This window comes from Eublepharis macularius, chromosome 8, assembly GCF_028583425.1.
Source record: "Eublepharis macularius isolate TG4126 chromosome 8, MPM_Emac_v1.0, whole genome shotgun sequence".
In the NCBI taxonomy this organism is placed as follows: domain Eukaryota; kingdom Metazoa; phylum Chordata; class Lepidosauria; order Squamata; family Eublepharidae; genus Eublepharis; species Eublepharis macularius.
The window spans coordinates 104,243,985-104,266,739 of NC_072797.1; the positions used below are offsets into that span (position 1 = coordinate 104,243,985).

Genomic DNA, 22,755 nt, shown 5'->3' on the forward strand with positions numbered 1-22,755 from the left:
GACTCGCTTCAACATCTATCGTCCAAATTTCCATTTCTGGGCAGGTTGACAGGAATACATCATGTACAAGTTAGGGTTGCAAGCCCCACCCCTACCAGGGGCAGGGGATCCCTAGCCCCATACTGCATTACGCGCAGCTGCTCAGCTGGCTGACAGGGGCAAGAAACGGGGGACTTACCCGGTCACCACTGTGACATCATCTGCAATGTGATAACATCACTTCCTAGTAATTGTGGTACAAGTCCAAGCACAACTCAAGCCCACAACCTAAGTACTTAACCTGTGGAAACTGCAAAGCAAAACATTTCATTACGATTTATTCAACTCAGGTGCACATTTGAATTTCATACCTGTGACACAACTGCATAGCTTCTGCTGCAGCAGTTCCCTCGTCCAATAAAGATGCATTGGACACATCCATTCCTGTGATGTCACAAACCATGGTCTGATAATTCAGCAAACTCTCCAGTCTGCCTTGGGATACTTCTGGTTGGTAAGGTGTATACTGGGTGACCCTATTAAAATGATCAGGTTTCAGAAATCAAGCTGATCAAGCAACGGAAAAAGCATGCTTGCTTAACAAAAAGGTCACTGTTGCACATCTATGGGAGATTATGAAAGTATATTGTAGGCAAATCAATGATCATTTGTATTATCATCTGAATTGGACAGGTAATTTTAGAATGGTGTTGCATGGAAGAAAATAAAACTTCTCTCTACAATGTCGCTATTTGTTCAGGCCCAGGAAATATCTCCAAATTAATAATAAAAGCTAACTGAAATATACTCTCAAAATATATTACTTTCTGATAAAATATTTAATTTTTTAATTTTTTAGACACACATACACAAGCTTATCCTTTTGAGATCATTATTGATCTTGCTATATGCAATTACAACTTCAGTATAAAACAGACATTTGGGGAAAAAATTAATCACCTGCTAAGCAAACATATGACTTGAAAGAAGCAATCACTGAGCCTGAAGCGAGGCAGCTATTGTCTTAGAGCGTAGATTCTAGATAATCCTGTTGTCATATTAAAGGCTGGACCAGAACAGGTTTTTAGAAAGAACCACCAATGTATAGTTTTTGCTCTCATAGTTTTATAAAGCTAAAGTGTACAAACTATAGACTGTGTTCCTAGATGCAAGAGGGAGGAGATGGAAGGCAAAGGGAAACAAAGACCACACAGAAGCATTGCTGGAGTAAAAACATGACTACAACAACTATAGAAGCCTTGGCACAGCGTAGGGCATGGATCCAGGCACTGGGCGATCCTCCTGTTGGCTGATGGCAAACCTCCCCAGCCTGCCTCCTAAGGAAAACGTGGGAGAGCAGATATTGGGATCCCACAAGGATGCAACTCATTAAACAGTTCCTCTGTGGGGTTGCCAGCCTCCAGGTGGTGGCTGGAGATCTCCCAAATTACAACTGATCTCCAGGCCATAGAGATCAGTCCCCCTGGAGAAAGTGGCTGCTTTGGAGGGTGAACACTATGGCATTATAACTCTGCTGTGGTGCCTCCTTTCCCCAAATCCCGTCCTCTCCTGGCTCTACTTCCCAAATCTCCAGGAATTTCCCAACCTGGACTTGGAAACCCTATTCCCCTGCCACCTGGAAGTGAAACAGGATGACAGCCTCCCAAACTGAGCATGTCCTCAAATGGCTCCAACCTAAGATCCCTTAAGGGGATCCTCAAAGTGGGAGAAATGAATGTGTGGGCACTGTCTCCTCCAGTGGATTTGACCCAATGACAAATCCACTTACCCAAAGTTGTGATGAGAACTAGTGAACATTTTTGTGAACCTACAATAATGCCCCACTTTCCATGGCAAACAACTGGAGAGAGTGTGGGAATGCGAGAGCAAACTTCCTGATGGATCCATAGCAAAGAACAGTTATGAGGGGCAGGACAAACAAAACTAAGAACTTCTCTTCTCTGGTCTGCTTGGAGAGTCCCGTCCCCGAGTAAGTCAGTGCAACTTACAATTGGCTGGCTAGGGAACTGTTGCAGGACCCCCCACTAGGCACTGCAGCAGAATCACTGCATCACTGGAGGGGGGAGGTCCCATTCATTCTGGAGGGGGGAGGTCCCATTCATTCTGGAGGGGGGACACTCCCATTCATCCCATCCTCATCTTGCAGTCACAAACAAACCCACATGTAAGTATGGGTACACTGCTTCTCATATTTTCAGCAGGACAGTGCATTTGTTTTTCATTTTCACAAGTTACACACATACACCTTCCAAGTTAGAATGTTTTAGGATTTTTTTTTAAGTTTTAAAATATCCAAGAAGCAGAATTAAGTTTCTGCATTACTCTGGGATCGTCTATTTTTCTTAGTTCCTGGAACATTTACAGACTCTGAAGCAACTCACAGGTAGGCCAATACCTCTAACAGCTAGTGTCTGAATTTATTGTGATAATACCATCAAAACAGAAAAGATACACATTTATGCCTCTGATTAAACAGATCAGTAAATAAGTATGTTAGCATTGTGTTGATTTATTCACAAAGCTGGATAAAACAAACTGAGGAAGGGGGAGAGCTGACATTCATTATTTAGGAACTGTACCCTCTAAGAAAGCAATATATTATAAAGACACTGGATGGGATCCAAGCCTTCTGTGACAAGAACAAGTTCACAGAGTAGATCTCAGCTGCCTTCTCAAAGTAGCCCCCACCAAAGTTCCCTGAAAAACCACTGGGGGGCCTGCTGCTTTCCCTTTTATTCTCCACAACAGCGCAGGATGAATCATGAGGCCACAGCAAAAGGGAGAACAGGCAAAAATTACTTCCCTCACGGTTCTGCAAATGGAAGCTGGTGCAAGAACGTGGCATGGAGGGCATTTATTTCTGTAAGTTACTCGCTGCAGCCCCTTCCGCTACCCTCTGTCCCACCCGCTGTCATTGTCCCTGAAGGCCCTCTGGCCCTCCCAGGGGCTTTTGTGAAGGCTCAGATAGCTGCACTGAAAAAGTGGTTTTCTACAAGTTTGTTGGAAGAGCTACCTCAATTCTAACAGCATAATTTAAAGCAGAATTAATAATTACAAAAAGTAAAATCTTTGTAAGAGCAAAGAGGCAAATACTTTTATCTAACAGCATCAACACTAACCAATGTTTAAATAAGCTTAGGCCCTGTCCTAGAACTGAAGCCTTTAAATCTCTACGGGACACTTCAATTTACAAGTGGGGGGGGGTGAGGTTATTCCTACTCAGCACTCCAGTAACTATTACTGTCCCTAAAACTGATTCTTCTCTACCCTCTATTTTTATTGCTTCTGTTGAGCTCATTTGAAGGCTGCAGCTTTTGTTCTGTATGGATGTTGACATTTTATCAACATGCTCTGTTTTTTAAATTGTCTAGTATCATCCAGCATTTGTAAAAAGTTTAAACAACATACATGGAACCACACAAATTCAAATACATCTCAAAACAGATACTAACGATCAGAAAGCAAACTAGATTTCTAGGGTTAAGTCTAGACACAACTGTCAACTCACTTGTGAAGCCAAACATACTTTCTATTCTTTGTACATTCATCTATGTTCTTGTCACGTCACTGGAATTAATTAGCTGTGTTTCTAAGGCAACACCAAAGCACAGAGGTAGCGTGAAGACATTCAGGAAGTAGAGCCACCAAAACATGTGCGGCTGAATACAGTCTCCAATATTACACAGCTTACAGCTGATTGTAGGTTACTGAGCCAAAGTAATGTTTTTTTTTAATAAACCTGCCTTATTCTTAGGTCAAATAAAAATTTAAAAATTCTAGACAATCTTTTGCAAACTTTTTTTCTGTATTGCACTAGCTGATTTTTCTCTTTAAGAAAAACTAGCTGCTAAAACCCAGTGATTGCCCCACTTATATTTTACAAGGAATTCTGGCTTATTTATTTGAACATCCAAATCTTTCAGTATAATACAAGATAATGCTTGATTTATGAAAACATGGAAGCTATGGAGTCTGCCAAGTTAGATCTCTTCATACGATTTCATTTTATGCAAGTCTCACTGGTAACAGCTGGAAAAAAAACACAATGCACGGCCTGACATCGGCTCATCTACTTAAATAAACATTCAGAGAGTATTATATTTGTATTAGATATATGCCCAGCAGTTCACATATACAATTACCTGTGGTCAGTCCAGTAGCATTAATTCAAAATGGGAAGATATCAGACACCTGTTTCCAAAAGTTGATACTAAGGCAAGTAAGTCATTTATGGCTTCGCTTTCCTCCTTGTACCCCCTTTCAGTTCTTTTATTTAACTCTGGCAAATATTGTATAAATTACACATCCAATTTCTCTTGTATTATGAACGGCTAACGCAATGGGTTGCAAGGATACATGTGTATGGAAATGGGTTGCAAGGCTATCTGCCTCCCCCTTCACCTTTCAAAAAGTCCCTCCTGAGGGTCTGGGACTCTTGGAAATGGTGGGATGCAGCACTGGAAATCATTTCCCCCCTTATACAAGCAGAAATATTCATGGATGGAAGAGCATGAATCCCACTTTTGCTGTTGAGAACAAGCAAGCAGTGTTATTTCTGCTAAATACCACCTGAAAATAAAGAAACTAGTCATAAATGGCTGACTGTGTCTGATTGTGTTCCCAGAGTAGCAAGAGGTCTCATCTGTTTCCAAGACCCCTATTGAGTTGCATTCTTGCTTTGTTTTGCAGATTTGTCTTTGAATGCTGTTTGCCTCGTGCTGTTTTCCTGTAATCCGCTTGAAACTTAGAATAAACTTTTTTAAAGCCACATGCCCCATTTATTTTTATATCCTTTTTTCTCAAGGACTAACTTATATGACCATTAAGGGTAAGTGTAAGTTAAGTTCTTTTCAAGGACTAACTTATGTGCCCATTAAGTGTATGTGGCCCATTTTTACCAAAACCTGGAATGGTCATGCTTTCGGGGAATTCTTCTAGGAACCACAGTTTTTACACAAACAGCACCATCTTCTAGAAGTAGGATTTTGAGTATTTCTAAAGATTTAATGGCTTCCTCTGACATGTGAACTTGTGACACACAGCAGATTAGAGATGGGCATGATCTGAAATACGAACCAAAGTTCGTCACGAACTGGGCTGGTTCATGGTTCGCGGACCAGCAGTTTGTCAGATCCCATTTCTGATGAACCGGGACGAACTTTAGGTTGGTTCGTTTGGTGATGGGGGTTGAAATGCCCTTTGCCCTGCCGCTTCACAGCGGCACAGAAAGGGGTATTTACCCCTGCAGGCTTGGATCAGCTGCTTGTCAGGGAGATCCCGGACAAGCAGCTGATTCAGGGTTTAAATGCCCCTTTCCCTGCTGTTGCGTGCCGGCTGTTCTGCTTCCCATGTTTGCAGGAGTTTGCTTATTCCCTGCTGACTTTAAAAGCCAGGAAAGGGCTAATGGCTGGTTTTCCCTTCCTACTTTGGGGTATGCACTCTCTCTCTCTCTTTTTTTGAAGGCAAGAAAGTGTTGCAATGTTGTAACATTGTAACATGGCAACATTGTAACATTACTGCACTTGCTTTCTGGCTTTAAAAAACAGGAAAGAATTAAATAGCTGCTTTCTCCTCCCTCCCAGGCATGTTTCAGGCTTTGCCAAGGGAATAAAAACGAAGCGTTTTGCACAGCACTTTGGAAACAAAGTGGCAGGGAAGCTAGCAGCAGTTCCCAGTTACAATGTTACAACATATACATTGTATGAAAGTATAGGACCTACATCTTCACCAGGTTCAGTTTCGGCCGACTCTGCTTCAACCAACAAGTCATGGCTGCAAAAGCATGTTCCAGGACATCTGGGGCCAAGCTGGCCTGGCCGTCCATCATCAGATACAACTGGGTGTCATCTGCATAATGATGACACCCAAGTCCAAAACTTCTCACCAACTGGGCAAGGAGGCGCCTATAGATGTTAAACAATAATGGGGACAATGTATTGTCGAAGGCTTTCATGGCCGGAGAACGATGGTTGTTGTGGGTTTTCCGGGCTTTATTGCCGTGGTCTTGGCATTGTAGTTCCTGATGTTTCGCCAGCAGCTGTGGCTGGCATCTTCAGAGGTGTAGCACCAAAAGACAGATCTCTCAGTGTCACAGTGTGGAAAAGATGTTGGCAGGTCATTTATATCTACTCAGGAGGGGTGGGGTTGAGCTGAGTCATCCTGTAAGAGTTTCCCAGGGTGTGGAATGCTAATGGAGGGAGGCTTCACTGTATCCTGAGGAGGTTCTTTTCCATATGGATTGGTGCTTGATATGCTAATCTTCTCTGCAGGGCTATTGTCGGGTATAGAGTGTTTTGTTAGCCTGGTGTTTTTCAGAACTGGAAACCATGCTCTGTTCATTCTTAAGGTTTCTTCTTTCCTGTTGAAGTTTTGCTTATGCTTGTGAATTTCAATGGCTTCCCTGTGCAGTCTGACAAAGTAGTTGGAAGTGTTGTCCAGTATTTTGGTGTCCTGGAATAAGATACTGTGCCATGTTTGAGTTAGGCTATGTTCAGCCACTGCTGATTTTTCAGGTTGTCCAAGTCTGCAGTGCCTTTCATGTTCTTTTATTCTTGTCTGGATGCTACGCTTTGTGGTCCTGATGTAAACTTGTCCACAGCTGCAGGGTATACGGTATACTCCTGCAGAGGTGAGGGGGTCTCTACTGTCTTTTGCTGATCGTAGCATCTGTTGTATTTTTCGGGTGGGTCTGAATACTGCTTGAAGGTTATGTTTTTTCATAAGCTTTCCCATCTGATCAGTAATTTCTTTGATATATGGCAAAAACACTTTTCCTGTAGGAGACTGTTTTTCCTTGGTTGTTTGATCCATCCTGGGTTTGATTGCTCTTCGGATTTCATTTCTGGAGTAGCCATTTGCCTGAAGTGCATGGTTTAGATGATTAATTTCCTCATTGAGAAAGTGCGTCTCACATATCCGTCTTGCGCGATCCACTAATGTTTTCATTATGCCTCTTTTCTGTCGGGGGTGGTGATTGGAGTTTTTGTGTAAGTACCGATCAGTGTGAGTTGGTTTCCTGTAGACCTTGTGACCTAACTGAAAGTTTGCTTTGCAGATGACCAAGGTATCCAGAAATGGGAGTTTTCCCTCGATTTCTTTCTCCATTGTGAATTGTATGTTCCGGTGGATGTTGTTGAGATGATTCAAAAACCCCATCAATTCTTCCTCCCCATGGCTCCAAATGATAAATGTATCATCCACAAACCGGAACCATACACTAGGTTTGTGGGGTGCTGATTCTAGAGCTGTTTTTTCAAAATGTTCCATGTAGAAGTTTGCTGTAACTGGGCTGAGTGGGCTCCCCATGGCCACCCCATCCATCTGTTCATAGAATTTGTTATCCCATTGGAAGTAACTGGTTGTCAGACAATGATTTTTCAGGTTGTCCAAGTCTGCAGTGTCTTTCATGTTCTTTTATTCTTGTCTGGATGCTACGCTTTGTGGTCCCGATGTAAACTTGTCCACAGCTGCAGGGTATACGGTATACTCTTGCAGAGGTGAGGGGGTCTCTACTGTCTTTTGCTGATCGTAGCATATGTTGTATTTTTCAGGTGGGTCTGAATACTGCTTGAAGGTTATGCTTTTTCATAAGCTTTCCCATCTGATCAGTAATTCCTTTGATATACGGCAAAAACACTTTTCCTGTAGGAGACTGTTGTTCCTTGGTTGTTTGATTCATCCTTGGTTTGATTGCTCTTCGGATTTCATTTCTGGAGTAGCCATTTGCCTGAAGTGTGTGGTTTGGATGATTAATTTCCTCACTGAGAAAGTGTGGCTCACATATCCGTCTTGCACGATCCACTAATGTTCTCATTATGAAATGGAACCTCCTCAGGATACAGTGAAGCCTCCCGCCATTAGCATTCCACACCCTGGGAAACTCTTACAGGATGACTCAGCTCAACCCCACCCCTCCTGAGTAGATATAAATGACCTGCCAACATCTTTTCCACACTGTGACACTGAGAGATCTGTCTTTTGGTGCTACACCTCTGAAGATGCCAGCCACAGCTGCTGGCGAAACGTCAGGAACTACAATGCCAAGATCACGGCAATACAGCCCGGAAAACCCACAACAACCAATAATGGGGACAGTATTGCTCCCTGTGGGACCCCGCACACCAAAGGGTGGCAGGATGACAATTTCTCCCCAAGCGTCACCCTCTGTCCCGACCGTGGAGAAAAAAGACAAGCCACTGTAAGGCAGTCCCTCGTATCCCCACATTTACATGACTTGTGTAGCTCACATGCCTCACAACATGTTATTCTGTGACATTTGTCCACCTCTGGTGGTGGTAGGGGTAGAACTCTTGCTGAAATACAAGAACATGCCACACGAGGGGTTATGCTGGGCAGGACAGGATGGAAAGCAACCACGAGCCTCTGCAGGCCGTAGTTATAGACTGTCCAAAGAGCCTGGCCACTGGCCCAACACAGATGCCACCACTGCTGCTGCAAATAAGCCTCTGTCTATGGCCACAGTCAGCATCAGGCCATGTTAGAATAATTGGCTTAAAGCTATTTATTTTATATTTTCAATTAGTTTGTTTCACATTTCCTTAACATTTTGAGTTTCTGCTTTTCAGAACTGACGAGTCTGTGTTGTGAACCCTGCAAACAGGGCCCCTAAATGAGTCTTTAATAATTAAGAGGTTTCTTAAATACAATTTATATAGCAGGATCCAGTATTATCAAAACTTACTTTTTCTAAGTTTACACTCATTTAAATTCTAAAACTGAGAACTTTCAAGTAAAAATAATTTATGTTCAAAAGGTGTGATAAAAAGATCTTTGCAGACAGATCTGTTCCCACCAACAATAGTAAGCTGGTGTTCATAAGAAATAAAGGAATCAGTGTGTTTCTACAATCAGACTTAGTCTTTGAATGGAAATATTTTTGCACCTGTAAAAACTTCAGTTCTACAGTGGTTGTTTTTCTGTTATGCTGAAGCATCACAAAGTCGCTCTATAGCGTGGGTACCTCCATGCAACCCAAAATGATAATAAGCTGAAAAATATTCACAAACCATAGATTTGTTGAATGATAAAACAGTGCACATTACCATCCTGCATTCTCCAGCAAGTTCCTCACAATGGCCTGAGGGACCGAACAGTTGTAATAACCCATGCCAATATAGGATCTCCAGATCTTGTTCTTGCTGGCAATATTGTGTAAAGTTTCAAGAATTTCATTCTCACCTAGTTGAAAAGAAAGTTATAGTGGAAATTTAGTATAGGATTTAATAATGCAAAACATTTTCGCAGGTCTTACGATACTAGCCAAGGGCCTGCTAAGTTGGATCTGAACCGTCTATGCTGTTGGCCTTCTTCCTTGCTTGGTTTCATCTGTTAGCTGCCCAGCCTACCTTCAACGGATTTTGTTATCTGTTGGAATCAACAGAACTGAGGAAAAGAAACCTTTACTGTAACAAACCGATGGTTGGCCATGGGTAGAGAAAAGTAATGCAGAACAACTATGAACATGCTGAGGAAGCCCCTTGGCCAACAGAAGAATTAACATTTTTAAAATATTTTTACCCTGCTGTCCTAAAGAGAGCAGTACTCTTCCAAATCCCCGGAAGTCAATGGGATTCGAAGAGTGTCACTGTTTAGGACTGCAGTGCAGCTAGCAGTGCAGTGCAGTTAGCTGCAAGTTCTCAAAGGCCAACTAAATCTCTGTGATGTGATACAGTTATACTCTTCCAAGTTGGGCTTCAAACCAAAGAAACATTCATCGAAGTGGCAATAAATACATGCATGTGACACAAACATTAAACAGGTTTCCTGTGTTCCTGTTAGGAAAACACATTGCACAAAAACCACACATAGTGAAAATGTTGCTTAAAAGGAAAAGTCTTTAAATCACAGGATTCCAGGTTTGATTCCCACAGCTACATGGGATGAATAAATTCAATATTTGGAGACATTTTCCTGTATGTGCACTGAGTGACAGAGCTGGTTAAATTAGCTGTGTGAACAGCCTATTAAAATAAATTACTAGTGGATTTGGTTTCATTTTCCCGGCCATGTCGGACGCTCCTCTCCGCAGGTCCGGGAGGAAACGTCTGAGCAGCCTGACTGGGCGGTTGACCCGCGAGGGTTAACCCCCAGGACTCCCAGTGAGGGAGTCAGGGTCCGGGGCGCCGCGGGAAGAACCCCCTGAAAGCAATGCAGGAGGTAAATTGCCCGTTTGCTCCAACGGAGTCTGGCAGACTTGTGCAGCACATCGCGTGCAGCCGGGCCACGGAGAATGGCAAAGAGCAGAACTAGGCGAAAGCCTGTAAGTAAGCAAGTCCCTTCTGTTACTACAAGCGTATGTGAAGGATTGGTGGGATCTGAAGCTAAGAAGGCTCGGGTTTCTCCCCCCTCACTGAGTTTCAGAACTTGGTCGGCGGTCTCCCCCCCCCCAAATGGCGACAAAAAAGCAGAGTCCCGCTTTGGGCAAGTCAATCTCGGCTGCCCTGCAGGGAAAAGGAGAGTCTCTTGAGGATCTGGTGAAGCGGTCGGTGATTGAAGCCATAAAGCCCTTTGTTGACAAGCTAAATGAAACGGATCAAAGGGTTGGCTTAATTGAGAGCGAAGTGAAAACCATTACGGAAACAGCGGGGGGGGGCAGAGAAGTCTGCTCGGGAAAATGCGTCACTCGTGAGGGCAACAAACAAAGAACTAAAGCTGGTGGAGAACCAGCTGATCGGGCTACAAGTGGAACGAGCACAAACAATTTTGCATCTCCAGAACATGAAAGAGGATCTGGTCTCGGAACTTTTGGCGACAACCGCGAGGGCAACTAAAGAAGAGTTAAAAAGCGCCATTTTGGAAGTCCGTCGGGTTTCTTCAAAATATGCAACGAAGCATCAGCTGCCTCGCGAGATCATCATTGACTTCTCATCTAAGAGGATTCGGGACACTATCCTATATAATTCATACAATGCGGATCTGGACTTTCTGGGTAATAAGGTTAAGATATTGAAGGACGTTCCGTTTCTAGCTCGGAAAAGAAGATTTAAATACAAAGAGTTTGCAGCTCTTCTGAGGAAACGTGGAATAAAGTTCAAATGGTTATTTCCGGAAGGTATCTGGTTTAGTTACAAAGACCAAGCTTACAAGATAACATCAGAAGATCAGCTAAGGGACTTTGAGGGTCAGCATCAAGAGTTCCAGCAAGATGCTAAACAAGAGGAAAAGGATTCCAAGTTTGAAGGGGGAGGGGAGGAGGGAACGAGCATGGCGACTGCAGCTGTTCAGAGAGAACTGCGTCTGAGGCCCGGGGGGGGGGGGGAGGAAGACCTAATCTTGATTATAATCTGTATTTTGCAGGGTCAACCAATCTAACACTATTTTACAAAGTTTTGATTTTAAACAATGGCAGTATGAAGGGAAAGCATTATTTGTAGATGTAGTGTATGTGTTGTTATGTGCTGTTTTTTTCCTCTCTCCTTCCCTCTGCCCCCCTTTTTTCCTTTTGTATTGTTAGTAATTAAAATAAAAATAAAATAAAATAAAATAAATTACTAGTAATGAGCTACAGGAGGAAATCCACTCAGGTCATCAAGGAAGGACTGTCAATGGTTGTTGTGGGTTTTCTGGGCTGTATTGCCGTGGTCTTGGCATTGTAGTTCCTGACGTTTCGCCAGCAGCTGTGGCTGGCATCTTCAGAGGTGTAGCACCAAAAGACAGAGATCTCTCAGTGTCACAGCTGAGTGTCACTGTATTCGACAATACATCGAAGGACTGTCACTTCATTTTGAGCTAATCCAGAGGGCCACGTATTTACATAAATATTTAGTTTATGTAAGGAAAGAGCTGTATATCTACATAGATTAAAAAGAAATTCAGAAATGTCCAAGGGACCTTCAGTCTCTTTTAAAAACAGATTATAACAAGAGCTGCAAAAATTGTCATAGACTCAGCTGTCAAAGAAATATTTTGCCTACATTTTCCTCTTAAGAAATGTTTAAAGTGGGGCAGCCATCTTCACCTTTCTTCCCATCCTATATAGGCATATAAAATGCTGCATACAAGATCACTTTGTTTAGAACCATTTTTGAATTATTATCAAAAGATGCTGAAGCTCAAATTCTGGAAGGAATGCCTTACATCAAACAGAAACAACTCTTCAAACTTGTATGTATTCTCAACCTTCCACAAAGTATAACATTGCGTAAACGAGACCAAAAATAAGGATTGTTCACATTAAAAGCAAAAATTAAAGACGCAAGCATCAGTCAATGGAGAGTGAGCCCTTCATAAAATGAAAACTTTGGCATGATTAGGAATTAATGTAAACACTCAGCTACTTCAGTAGAATTGCACCTACCGTCCAAAGAATCTTTACCATATATATTCAAACCTTAATAACAACAACTGCTCTTCTAGACAGATTAGTGCCCATTCAGAGTGGTGAACATAATCATCCCCACAATACAGCTGGGGCACTGAGGAGTGGCTTACCCAAGGCCACCCACTGACTGAATTCATGGCAGTAGTGGGATTTGCAGCCGAACCACACACAGCTGACAATTAAATGCAATCAGAAATAGTTTTCATTCTTAACAGAATAGCAAGGATGGATTTTCATTCATAGAAACCTGACCTGCAAGAGCACCATCTGATCAAGTTGCTATCAGGGTATCAGGTTCCATCATTTAGGCCAAACAGCTAATACATTTATGATCCATTCTATGTTACCCAAAATGGGATTCAAAGTACCATGTGCAGCATTCTGTACATGGTAATTCCCTCAATTTGTCCTTCTGGTCCTGCCATCCCCACACCAAATATCAGAGGCCTTCCAGAGCTCACCCAACCTCCTTAATACATAAATTTATTTGTGTATCTGGCAACGAACAACATAAAACACCATATACAAAAACACATTGCATGTGATATTGTCACATCATAACTATTACTCTGTCCACTTGAGTTTTTATTAGAATTTGAAATCTCCAAAATTAATTATCAGGAGGATTGCCTTTGTTCACTAGATCTTGTTCAAAAATATGTTGAAGATGGTGACCTTCCTCTTGATTTGAATCCTTTGTAGCCTTCACAAAAAGACATTTTAAGAGAATATGGAGCTTGATTACCACGATACAGATTTTAAAGCACTACACAGAATTTGCATTCCCCCCCCATATATTTATTTATTTAACTGGATTTCTATTCTCCCCTCCCCGCAAGTGGGCTCAGGGCAGATCACATCATAAAGTAAAACACAAAAGGAGATGGAACTCTCAAAGATCTCTGAAGGACATACAGGTGGACAGTGCAAAGGTACAGAATGAGAATGAATGCCAGACGCCAAAGGAACACATCTCAATTGAATTCTGAGCTGACTCAGAATTCTTTAATATCACAAACGTGACTTTTTGAAGTGCTTTGGCGCAGGCAACACTAATATTCTGATTCTAAAAATTTTACCTGATTTATTCGCCTGGGATTCCAGCATATTAAAATAGATTACTGGAATACCCTTCATGTTTGAAAACTTGCAATGGCATAACTTTAGGTTGCCAAACAGATTTTTTATGTGTATTAAGATCAACCTACTAACAAGTTATTTCAGTGTTTATCTTGATGTTATGGACGTTGGCCTTTGATTATGAATCTAATTGGTTAATTTGAGACTCTTCCCTCCATTGTGCAATGAGAAAGCTATAAAGCAATGTGCTCAATGAACAGGGAGGAGGGAGCTGGAAATACGAGAAGACAGTAAACACCCATTAAGAAACGTTTGGAACTTGGCCATCCTCCTTGGGCTACTGCTTCCAGTTTTCTAGAACAGCAGCTAAGATGAAATGCATTATAACTAACCTGCTACACTGAACTTAGTTGAGAAACTCTTCAGGAACTACAGTTGGCTGCTTCTTCTTCTTCTTCTTTTTTTTGCTGAGTCAATACCTACAGCTGACCTTGTTTATTTCTCTGAGCTGTGAGTATTGTGAAATGATCAGAGGTAATGATCTTAATGTACCAAGAATAGAGTTCATTGATCTTTTGGCACTGTTATCTCAGAACAGGAAAGAGAAAGGACACTGCACACTCAGTACAATATTAACATTTATGGATCTTTAGAGGCGAGGCGTTACTTTCCCCTGGAACAAAGCCCACTTCCACCTGGACCTTCACTACTGTGTGTCTGGAAAATTATGTACTTCCACATATCACAAATGTAGCTTGTATCAGCCAAATTTAGAGGCTTCCAGAGCTGATTTGAAATGTATGAAAACACAACCTAGGGGAATGCAACTAAGGCCAATATGGAGCCAGTTCTGTTACAGGAAAAACATTGCTGGGTTGGATAACCTTCAAGGAAGGTCTCAGTATATAATTTGAAGTTACAGGAAAAGGCGGCGTACTTTTTGCGAAACAGCTAAAGATGCTGTTGTTACAGATTGCATTGAATCACTTTAACAAATTATTCAGTATTTATGAAACTAAAATAGGTTAAAATGGTAGTTAGACTAATGGGATATTTCTAGTTCTAGGAATACAGTGAGGAATGATTAGGCACAGCAGGGCTTTTTTTCAGGGGGAACGTGGGGGAACAGAGTTCCGGAACCTCTTGAAAATGGTCACATGGCTGGTGGCCCTGCCCTCTGATCTCCAGACAGAGGGGAGTTGAGATTGCCCTCCGCGCCACATGGCGCAGAGGTCAATCTCAACTCCCCTCTGTCTGGAGATCAGGGGGTGGGGCCACCAGCCATGTGACCATTTTCTCTGAGGGCAACCCACTGAGTTCCACCACCTCTTTTCCCAGAAAAAAAGCCCTGAGGCACAGTATACTTAATTAAAGAAATCTGACAAGAAATTCTTTACCCCTCTATTCTACAAAACGTTGTTGGTGGGGAGTAGAATGAATGATCAGGTTCTGTTATAAGCTGGTGTGGGTACTTTTGGGGAGGAAGTAATAAGTAAGCACTTCAAGCAAACGTCTTCTCATTGATTGCCAGTACTGCAAGAAGGCCTGTAATATCAAGGCCACTAACAGTGTGATCTTGAGCCCAGTTACACCCTTCTAAGTCCATTGACATAAATGGGCTTAGTAGGGAGTAAATCTGCTTAGCATAGCATTGTAAACTGCTTCTGCTGTCTAAGTTATAAAAATTGCACTGGTCTGATTATATCAGACAGCAGACGAAAAAGTGAAAGCCAAGCAGCAGTTCATGGAGACTGAAAATAAAACAGGTCAGGAAAATAAAACTTCTTGTGATTTTTAAGAGCAGCGCTGAATTTCTACTGGCTCTTTACGATGGAAAAAAACGATCCCGTGGATATGATGGACAAGGCCATGAAGGGCATTGTATGTGATAGCCAAAACCTTGAATTGAGCCAGGTGACTGATGGGTATGAGAGTAATATTCATGCTCTGCCTAGATCCTGATAATAATCACGTTACAGCATTCTGTACCAACTGAAGTCTCCAAGCTGACTATGAGGGGAGACCTATGAAGAGTTCATTACAGTAGTCAAGTCTCTATGTTACCATGCCATGGATTTGGGTGGCCAGATCATCCGTGTCAAGGTAGGGAGGCATCTTCTAAGTTAGACTGAGTTTGCAGAAGACACTTTTTGCAGCTGTGTTAATTTGGTTTTCTAGCAGTAAAGCTGGATCCAGTACAGCCCCTAGGCTCTTAAGCAACTCTGCAGTAATTCTGGTAGCTGGGGCTGTGCATTTGTAGCTACTTATAAGAAGTTGGAATCTGGTCACATGCCTCTTCCCAAGCAGTTAATTGGTAAGAGTTTGTCTTCTGTCTGTGCAACTGTAATTTTGTTCATAGGGTATTTCATATACAGCTCTAGTTGATATTCCTACGCCAAGGGACTGGATGCACATATAGCTCCCTCTCCCCAATTCTCTTCAGCATCACTGAATGCCACAAGTATGCAGTGATGTCTGTGCAGAGAATACCAAGTAGCATGGGAACGTGCTCATTTTGAACTCCAATTGTGGCTCTTTAGAATTTCAGATCATGAACAAAATATATGCTTTCTCTAGTCAGTTACTTTAAGTTATTGTTAGCATCCATCTACTTGTGCTACTTCTAAGTACAAAGTGTTCAGTAACAAGATCTTGCAGAGGGACTTATGTTTTGTCAACATGTTGACACAGTAACTGGATCAAATTATTAATCCTACACTAGAAGACATCAAATCAGAAGACAAATTAGGCAACTGGGTACTCTTCTTGTGCACTCTCTCATCCTTTTGAAATACTGGAAAGTTCCAGTTTATGAGCTTGGATTTTGAGGCATCCAGATGTCAACAACTCTAGGAGATGTTTTACAAGGGAAATGCAATGTTATGTAGCAGTGGACTAGATGATTAGCTTGCCAAACAAGACATGTACCTGCGTATGGAAATACTGCCAGCTGTTCTCTTCATGTTATCACCAAGTAGGTGGCCGTCTATACGTAATGTTACTAGTTCATACAAAGACCAATGGGCCTAGATAAAGTTGATTTATTTTAACAAACAAGAACAAAAAGGATGACGACTCGTAACTTTAACCCAACATAACTTTAAACCTTAACTTAAACTTGAACAATGTTAATTTTATTTTTTGTGGAAAGCTTTGTCTTAAGATCTTTGTTACAATCACACCGCAGGAGCTAAGATGCAAATAACTCAGGCTTCAATGTCATTTTAATTCTTGCAGGATAGCTTTCCAACACAGACTGAGGAAAGAGGTTTGGGGGGACTGTGGGCTAATAGGCCTTGATGTGGAACGGACAATAGTCCTCACCTTAAGACAGAGTCATAAGTTAGCACTTCAGTTCTGAACATTCACAGCGAAGAATGATGGGGCACTGCTATTCACTACTTTGCCAAAAATGGATGTACAAGTGCACCTATGCTTTGCTGCTATAGTGCAGAAGGGTTCAGCCTTTACAGAACTAAAATAAAATAGCTCAAATCCTTACAAAATCGCATGGGAGAGGGAGTTGAAATTATTTTAGCAGATAACGGCGACAACACCAATACAATTGAACATCTGTTTGGGCTGCCCATGCAGTGGTAATCCATACAGCACTAATTAGTAACATATAAATATTAGCTGAGAGGAAAAGGCACATTTTCCTTGGTATTAGCCTGTATTTTGAGCCATGGGAAAATGTACTTCTTAGTAGTATTGCTTTTATGAGGCAGAATGTCTAGATCTTCTTACATAGGTCATGTCATGCCAAATTCTTTTGTACAATTAATGCATTGCCCATGATAACTTATTCATTTTTCACTGCTGGCCCTTTAGAATAGATCCAAAGGGTAACTGGGAAAAGATAGGGCTTGCTTTCATTTATAAAAGATAAAATATATAGTCATAAAACTTCATATTTGATGCAGACTACCTGTTCTTTGTGCCCTGACCTGAGTAGCTCAGGTGGGCCTGATCTCATCAGCACTCAGAAGCTAAGCTGGGTTGACCTTGGTTAGTTAATTGGATGGGAGACCTCCAATGAAGACCAGGGTTGCAGAGGCAGGCAATGGTAAACCACCTCTATTAGTCTCTTGCCATGAAAACCCCACCAGGGGTTGCCTTAAGTCAACTATGACTTGACGGCACCCTCCACCACCACCTGTACTTTGCACTGGGGCACTATATCCAAGTACCCCCCAAAACACTATATCCAAGTACCTCAAAAAACTCATTGTAGCAATAAGAATCATCTTTGTCACTAAAATTACTAATAGTGATATTTATGTGAACAACTTGGTTCGTTACATGAAATTTCCTGAGACAGGTATTTAATCATCCTTCTTCAATACTGAATCTTCACACCTCTCTTGTTTAGGAAAACAACACCTGTAGTTTGTTATTTTGTCAGATTAAAAATTACTGTAAACTTAATTAATGAAAGGCGAGGGAGAGAGCTGGCTTATTTAGAAACTAGCCAACATTGGTGTGTGTGTATTACACATACATTTCATTTAAACCCTGCCTTTCTTGCCAAGAATGAAGGTAAATTACAAAATACAGTCTTGAATCCTACGATGCACGAATGAAACATAAATAGACTTAACGCAGTTCTACTTGCACAATATCTAGAGCTTTCCTCCTTACATATTATAGTGCCCAGAAACTGATTGCACAAAATCTTGTGCAGGTGGAAACACAAGCAGAGATACAATAAACTTGACTTTGTACAAGTGGCTACCACAGACTTTTCCTTGCACTTCCACTTGCATAAGAGCTCTAGAGCGAGTGTATCAAGACGGGTAGCCGTGTTAGTCTGTCTGTAGCAGCAGAAAAGAGCAAGAGTCCAGTAGCACCTATAAGACTAACAAAATTTGTGGTAAGGTATGAGCTTTCATGAGCCACAGCTCACAGATTTGAAGAAGTGAGCTGTGGCTCACAAAATCTCATACCCTACCACAAATTTCGTTAGTCTTATAGATGCTACTGGACTCTTGCTCTTTTCTACTGCTAGAGCAAGTGGAAATTTTATATTGAATCCAACCCAGTGAACACAATTCACTCAGACAGCATAAGATATTCAATTAACAATGCAACAGAACTAGGATTATAGAAACAATGCAAACAATGGCATGACATACCACAATGCAGAAAGTGGATTCCAAAGGTGGAAGATAATGAATTACAAACAAGGTGATACATCTGATAATCATTGCAATACAGTACCTTCCTATTCCTTCATAAAAAGCTAATGTGTGCCTTTCCTCTAAATAATAATATAGAAGCTTCCCCTAAATCACACTGAATGACAACTATGCATACACTAATGTAGTTCTAATTAATATAGTTCTAACCCAAATCTTCTGACTAATTTTAAAAGAATCCCTATAATCTATCAGGAGTTTGATATGATAGCTGGAAGTAAAGAAAATGTCCTAAGTACAAAAAGGAATCTCTGTCTCCAAAAGCAATATTTTTCTGGCATTGCAAATAGACAACACCAAAACAAGTAGTTTGGATCAAGATGCTAGATTTTGGTCTCTTGAAACTCTCCACCAGCATTTACCTAGGCATATCTCCCAGACACTAGCTTCTTAGCAACTTGTATCAAAAATGTTGATATTTTGCTTGACAAAATTTCTACGTTTTTAGTTGGGATAACAATCATTATGGCTCAAAAGAAAACTTTGTAGATGATGGGCATAAAACAAAGTTTGTTCCATATACCTCTAAAACATTTGGCACATTTACGCATCTTATAGTACTTCAGTAACTAAGAAGACTTGCTCAGACATTACCACACCATAAAAGTTTTCATTTTTCTCTTATATACGTGCACATTACCTCAACATTCATATGTGACTGAACTGACAAAATATAATTTAAAAAACAAGATAAATGAAAACAGAGAATCATCCTTGTTAGCAAGTTTCACCCTACACTTAATTTTATTTGGAAGAATTTAAATGGCAATCTTTGCTTTTGAACTAAGCTTTTTGCTCAGTTTTCATCAAAGAAAGTTCCAGTTCTGAAAGTGACAAAAAATTGGGCTTTCCTATAGAGTTATTTTAAAGCTGATTAATTTGATGAAAGGCAACAAAAGGTAGAAAAAATTCATATCAAGCTTTGGATTGTGTCTGGGGTAAAAGGCACTTACAAATATGGTCATCCATCTTCAAGGGCCTCTGCAAGCGGATGTTAGCTGGAACTGTTTTATCAATCAGCTCATCAATATTCTAAAAATATATCAAAGCATGGTGTTAATTAAGCGCAAGTTTAAAGTTTTACCCGTCCAAGTCTGCCCCCAAGGCAAACAAAGGGACCAAATAGCACCCGCGGAGGCACTGAAGGGAAGTCTCCTCAGACCCCTTCGAGGTGGTTTTGTTCAAAAAAGGCCTTTGTTACTGAAGTCTCTGAGAAATTTGATGTTGCTCTCCCACCGCACCCTCACCCACTAGAAACTTTGTTCTCGAAAAGGAGCCAAATAGCGTGAAATGCCGTGCGTGTGTGTGTGCGTGTGAGAGGGGTACTGTTGTGGGTAACCAGGAGCGCAACTACAAAGACAAAGAGGGCGCTACCCCGGGGACCGCTAAAGGGAGAATGCCTGCCGAAGGTCTTTATGTGGGGGGGGGGGCGGGGGGGATCTAGGGGAACAAAGGCTCGGCAGAAAGAGGGAGGGAGGGGATCCGGCGGAGTTTCCTCACCGACAGCCCCACAGTCAGCAGCATCTCTCGCTTCTCTTTGTCCCCCGGGCCGATGTGTCGCTCGGAGAAGTCATCGTGCCTGGGCAGGAGCCTCTCGATGTGCCTAGAGGAGGTCGAGGCGGCGGCGGCGGCAGCAGTCGCCGCGCCGGCCCCTTCCCCGCTGGTGCTGCTTCTGGCCAGGCCGGCCAGTCCCTGCTGCCCGCGGCGTCCCCACCGGCCTGGCGCCCTCCTGCCCCCTAAGGCGCCGCCATGGGGCCCCTGCAGACCGGCCCCGCGGGCCACGAGCCACCCCCACCGCGGAAAGCAAGCCTGCATGTTGCGGGCGGCGCACGAGGAGCAGAGCGAGAGATCAAGCGAACGACCCGGCAGCGGCGCCAACTTCTCACCCGCGCCCGGCGAAAGCCCCTTATAGCCCGCGCCTCCCGTGAACCGAGAGGAGGGGCCCCGCTGGCCCCGCCCCGTCGAAGCCACCTGCTCGGCCAGCGCACGGGCGGTCGCAGGCGCTCCTTGCGCGGATGGCCGGGAGACGCGGGCGCATCACCGGGGGCGCCCAAGCACAAGCCGCCAGCAGCCCCGTTGCTCCCCTCGGCCAGACCGGGACGGGAAGCGGAGTTCGGAAGGGCGCCCCGTAGCCCTGCCGCTGGCCAGGGCATTTCTACGCCCCCCTGCCCACTCCCGTTGGCTCTTTGCCCCCCCCCCCCCCGCGCCCCATCTGCCGTGCCCAGCTCTTGCCGTCTCCCCCGTCTCCAAAGTGATGCGGCCCTCGTCTGGCTCCCCTCCCTCTTCCCAAAGGTCTCCGCCGTGGCTCTGAGGTTTAAATTCCACGTCAGTATTTTTGATACGAGGCTGCCGCAGGTTGCCAGACTGACCCGTGTTCTACAATGGTCTCACTTCTTTAAGTCAGACCACAGTGGTTGAAAATATCCGAACAGAATACTTAGTGGTTGTTGGGGGTTTTCCGAGCTGTATTGCCGTGGTCTTGGCATTGTAGTTCCTGACCTTTCGCCAGCAGCTGTGGCTGGCATCTTCAGAGGTGTAGCACCAAAAGACAGAGATCTCTCAGTGTCACAGTGTGGAAAAGATGTAGGTCATTTTCCACACTGTGACACTGAGAGATCTCTGTCTTTTGGTGCTACACCTCTGAAGATGCCAGCCACAGCTGCTGGCGAAACGTCAGGAACTACAATGCCAAGACCACGGCAATACAGCCCGGAAAACCCCCAACAACCATCGTTCTCCGGCCGTGAAAGCCTTCGACAATACATAGAATACTTAGTATTTTAAAAAGTGTGGTTTTTTTTTTGCAAGCCTTCGTTTCTTACGAGAAAGCCGTTGCGTTTGATTCTGACATCCAGCACCATAACCTCCACCCCACCCCACCCCCAGCGGCAGGGCTGATCCTTCGTTTTGGGAAAGCGAGGGATTTAGCCCTCCTCTCCCCCCCCACACACTCTTTACCTCTTTTGGCTGCCCGAAGAAGGCAGCCTCCATTAACCCCCCTCCCCACCACCACCACGCCCCTCTGTAGGAGCTATCAGGGGATCAATGCTTCAGCAGCGCATGAAGCTGTTCTGGGGCAAACCTTTATTTTTTTTTAACTCTTGCAAGGTGCTAAGCATATAATAATTATGTACTTTATTTATCCACTTTATTTATGCTCTGACTTTCTTCCCAATGGGGAGCTGTTCAAATCATTCTCTTCCCTTTTTTATTCTCACCACCACCACCCTGTGAGGTCGGTTAGGCTGAGACTGGCCCAAGGTCATCCAAAGAGCTTTCATGGCAGAGCACATATTTGAACCCGGGTCTCCCAGATCCTAGTCCAACATCATGAACGATAGGACTGAGATTTCTGATAGTAGTGCACTGCTGGGTGACCCCAGTTCAGATCCTCACTCAGCCTAACCTACCTCGTAGGGTGGTGGTTGTGAGGATAAGGAGGAGGATGGGAGAATGATGTTGTAAACTACTTTGGGCCCTCATTGGAATGAAAAGTGGGATCAAATGATCAAAAAAAAATTTAAAAAATTGATCACACGTTATGAACAAGCAGACAGCATCCTAATTTGGTAACAAGATACCACTTTTGCTTTGGATGTGATCCCACCAGGTATTCTTTGTTTAATGTATCAGTCTTAGCAGGGGTCATTTCGTAGAAAAAGAGCTGGAGGAACTCATTAACATCGCTCATTAGCATAACTCATTGCCGTACGCCATTCCCCTTGACATCACCAGAAATGTATCATTAGCATAACTGATTTGCATATGCCAGACCCCCTGACATCACCTATCATGGCTGTTTTGGACCCAATCCGAAATTGGGCCCAAAATGGCAAAAAGGGGCTGAAAATGGCTGAAAAGGAGCCTAAAATGGTCAAGATCGAGCCGCTGCTGAGCAGGAGAGTGATCCACCACCTGTCAGAGGCACAATCCAGGCTTTTGTTTGGCCCCAATCCAGGCCCAAAATGGCCGAGAGTCAGGTGGGCAGGGCCACCTGACATGTGACCTCTTTGGGGAACTGCCGGAACTGCGTTCCTGTGCGTTCCCCCTTGAAATGAGCCCTGAGTCTTAGTATTGTTTATGCTCTGTTTCAGCATTTCTTCAGCTCTGTCCTAGACTTCTGCTGGCTTTAAATAT

The 22,755-nt window shown here is 43.1% G+C and overlaps 1 protein-coding gene across 1 annotated transcript in view; it reads right to left on the reverse strand.

Annotated features, from left to right (window-relative positions):
* Window positions 1-20,518, reverse strand: part of GLDC (glycine decarboxylase) — a 47,301-nt gene extending 26,783 nt beyond the window's left edge. Inside the window, exons 1-4 of the mRNA XM_054986624.1 lie at window positions 20,119-20,518; window positions 19,572-19,650; window positions 9,063-9,198; window positions 351-515 (exon numbers count right to left, since the gene is read on the reverse strand). Of these exons, the coding sequence (XP_054842599.1) occupies window positions 351-515; window positions 9,063-9,198; window positions 19,572-19,650; window positions 20,119-20,433 (695 nt within the window). The 5' untranslated portion in view covers window positions 20,434-20,518. The remainder of the gene's footprint in view (window positions 1-350; window positions 516-9,062; window positions 9,199-19,571; window positions 19,651-20,118) is intronic.
* Window positions 20,519-22,755: the final 2,237 nt, after the last annotated feature.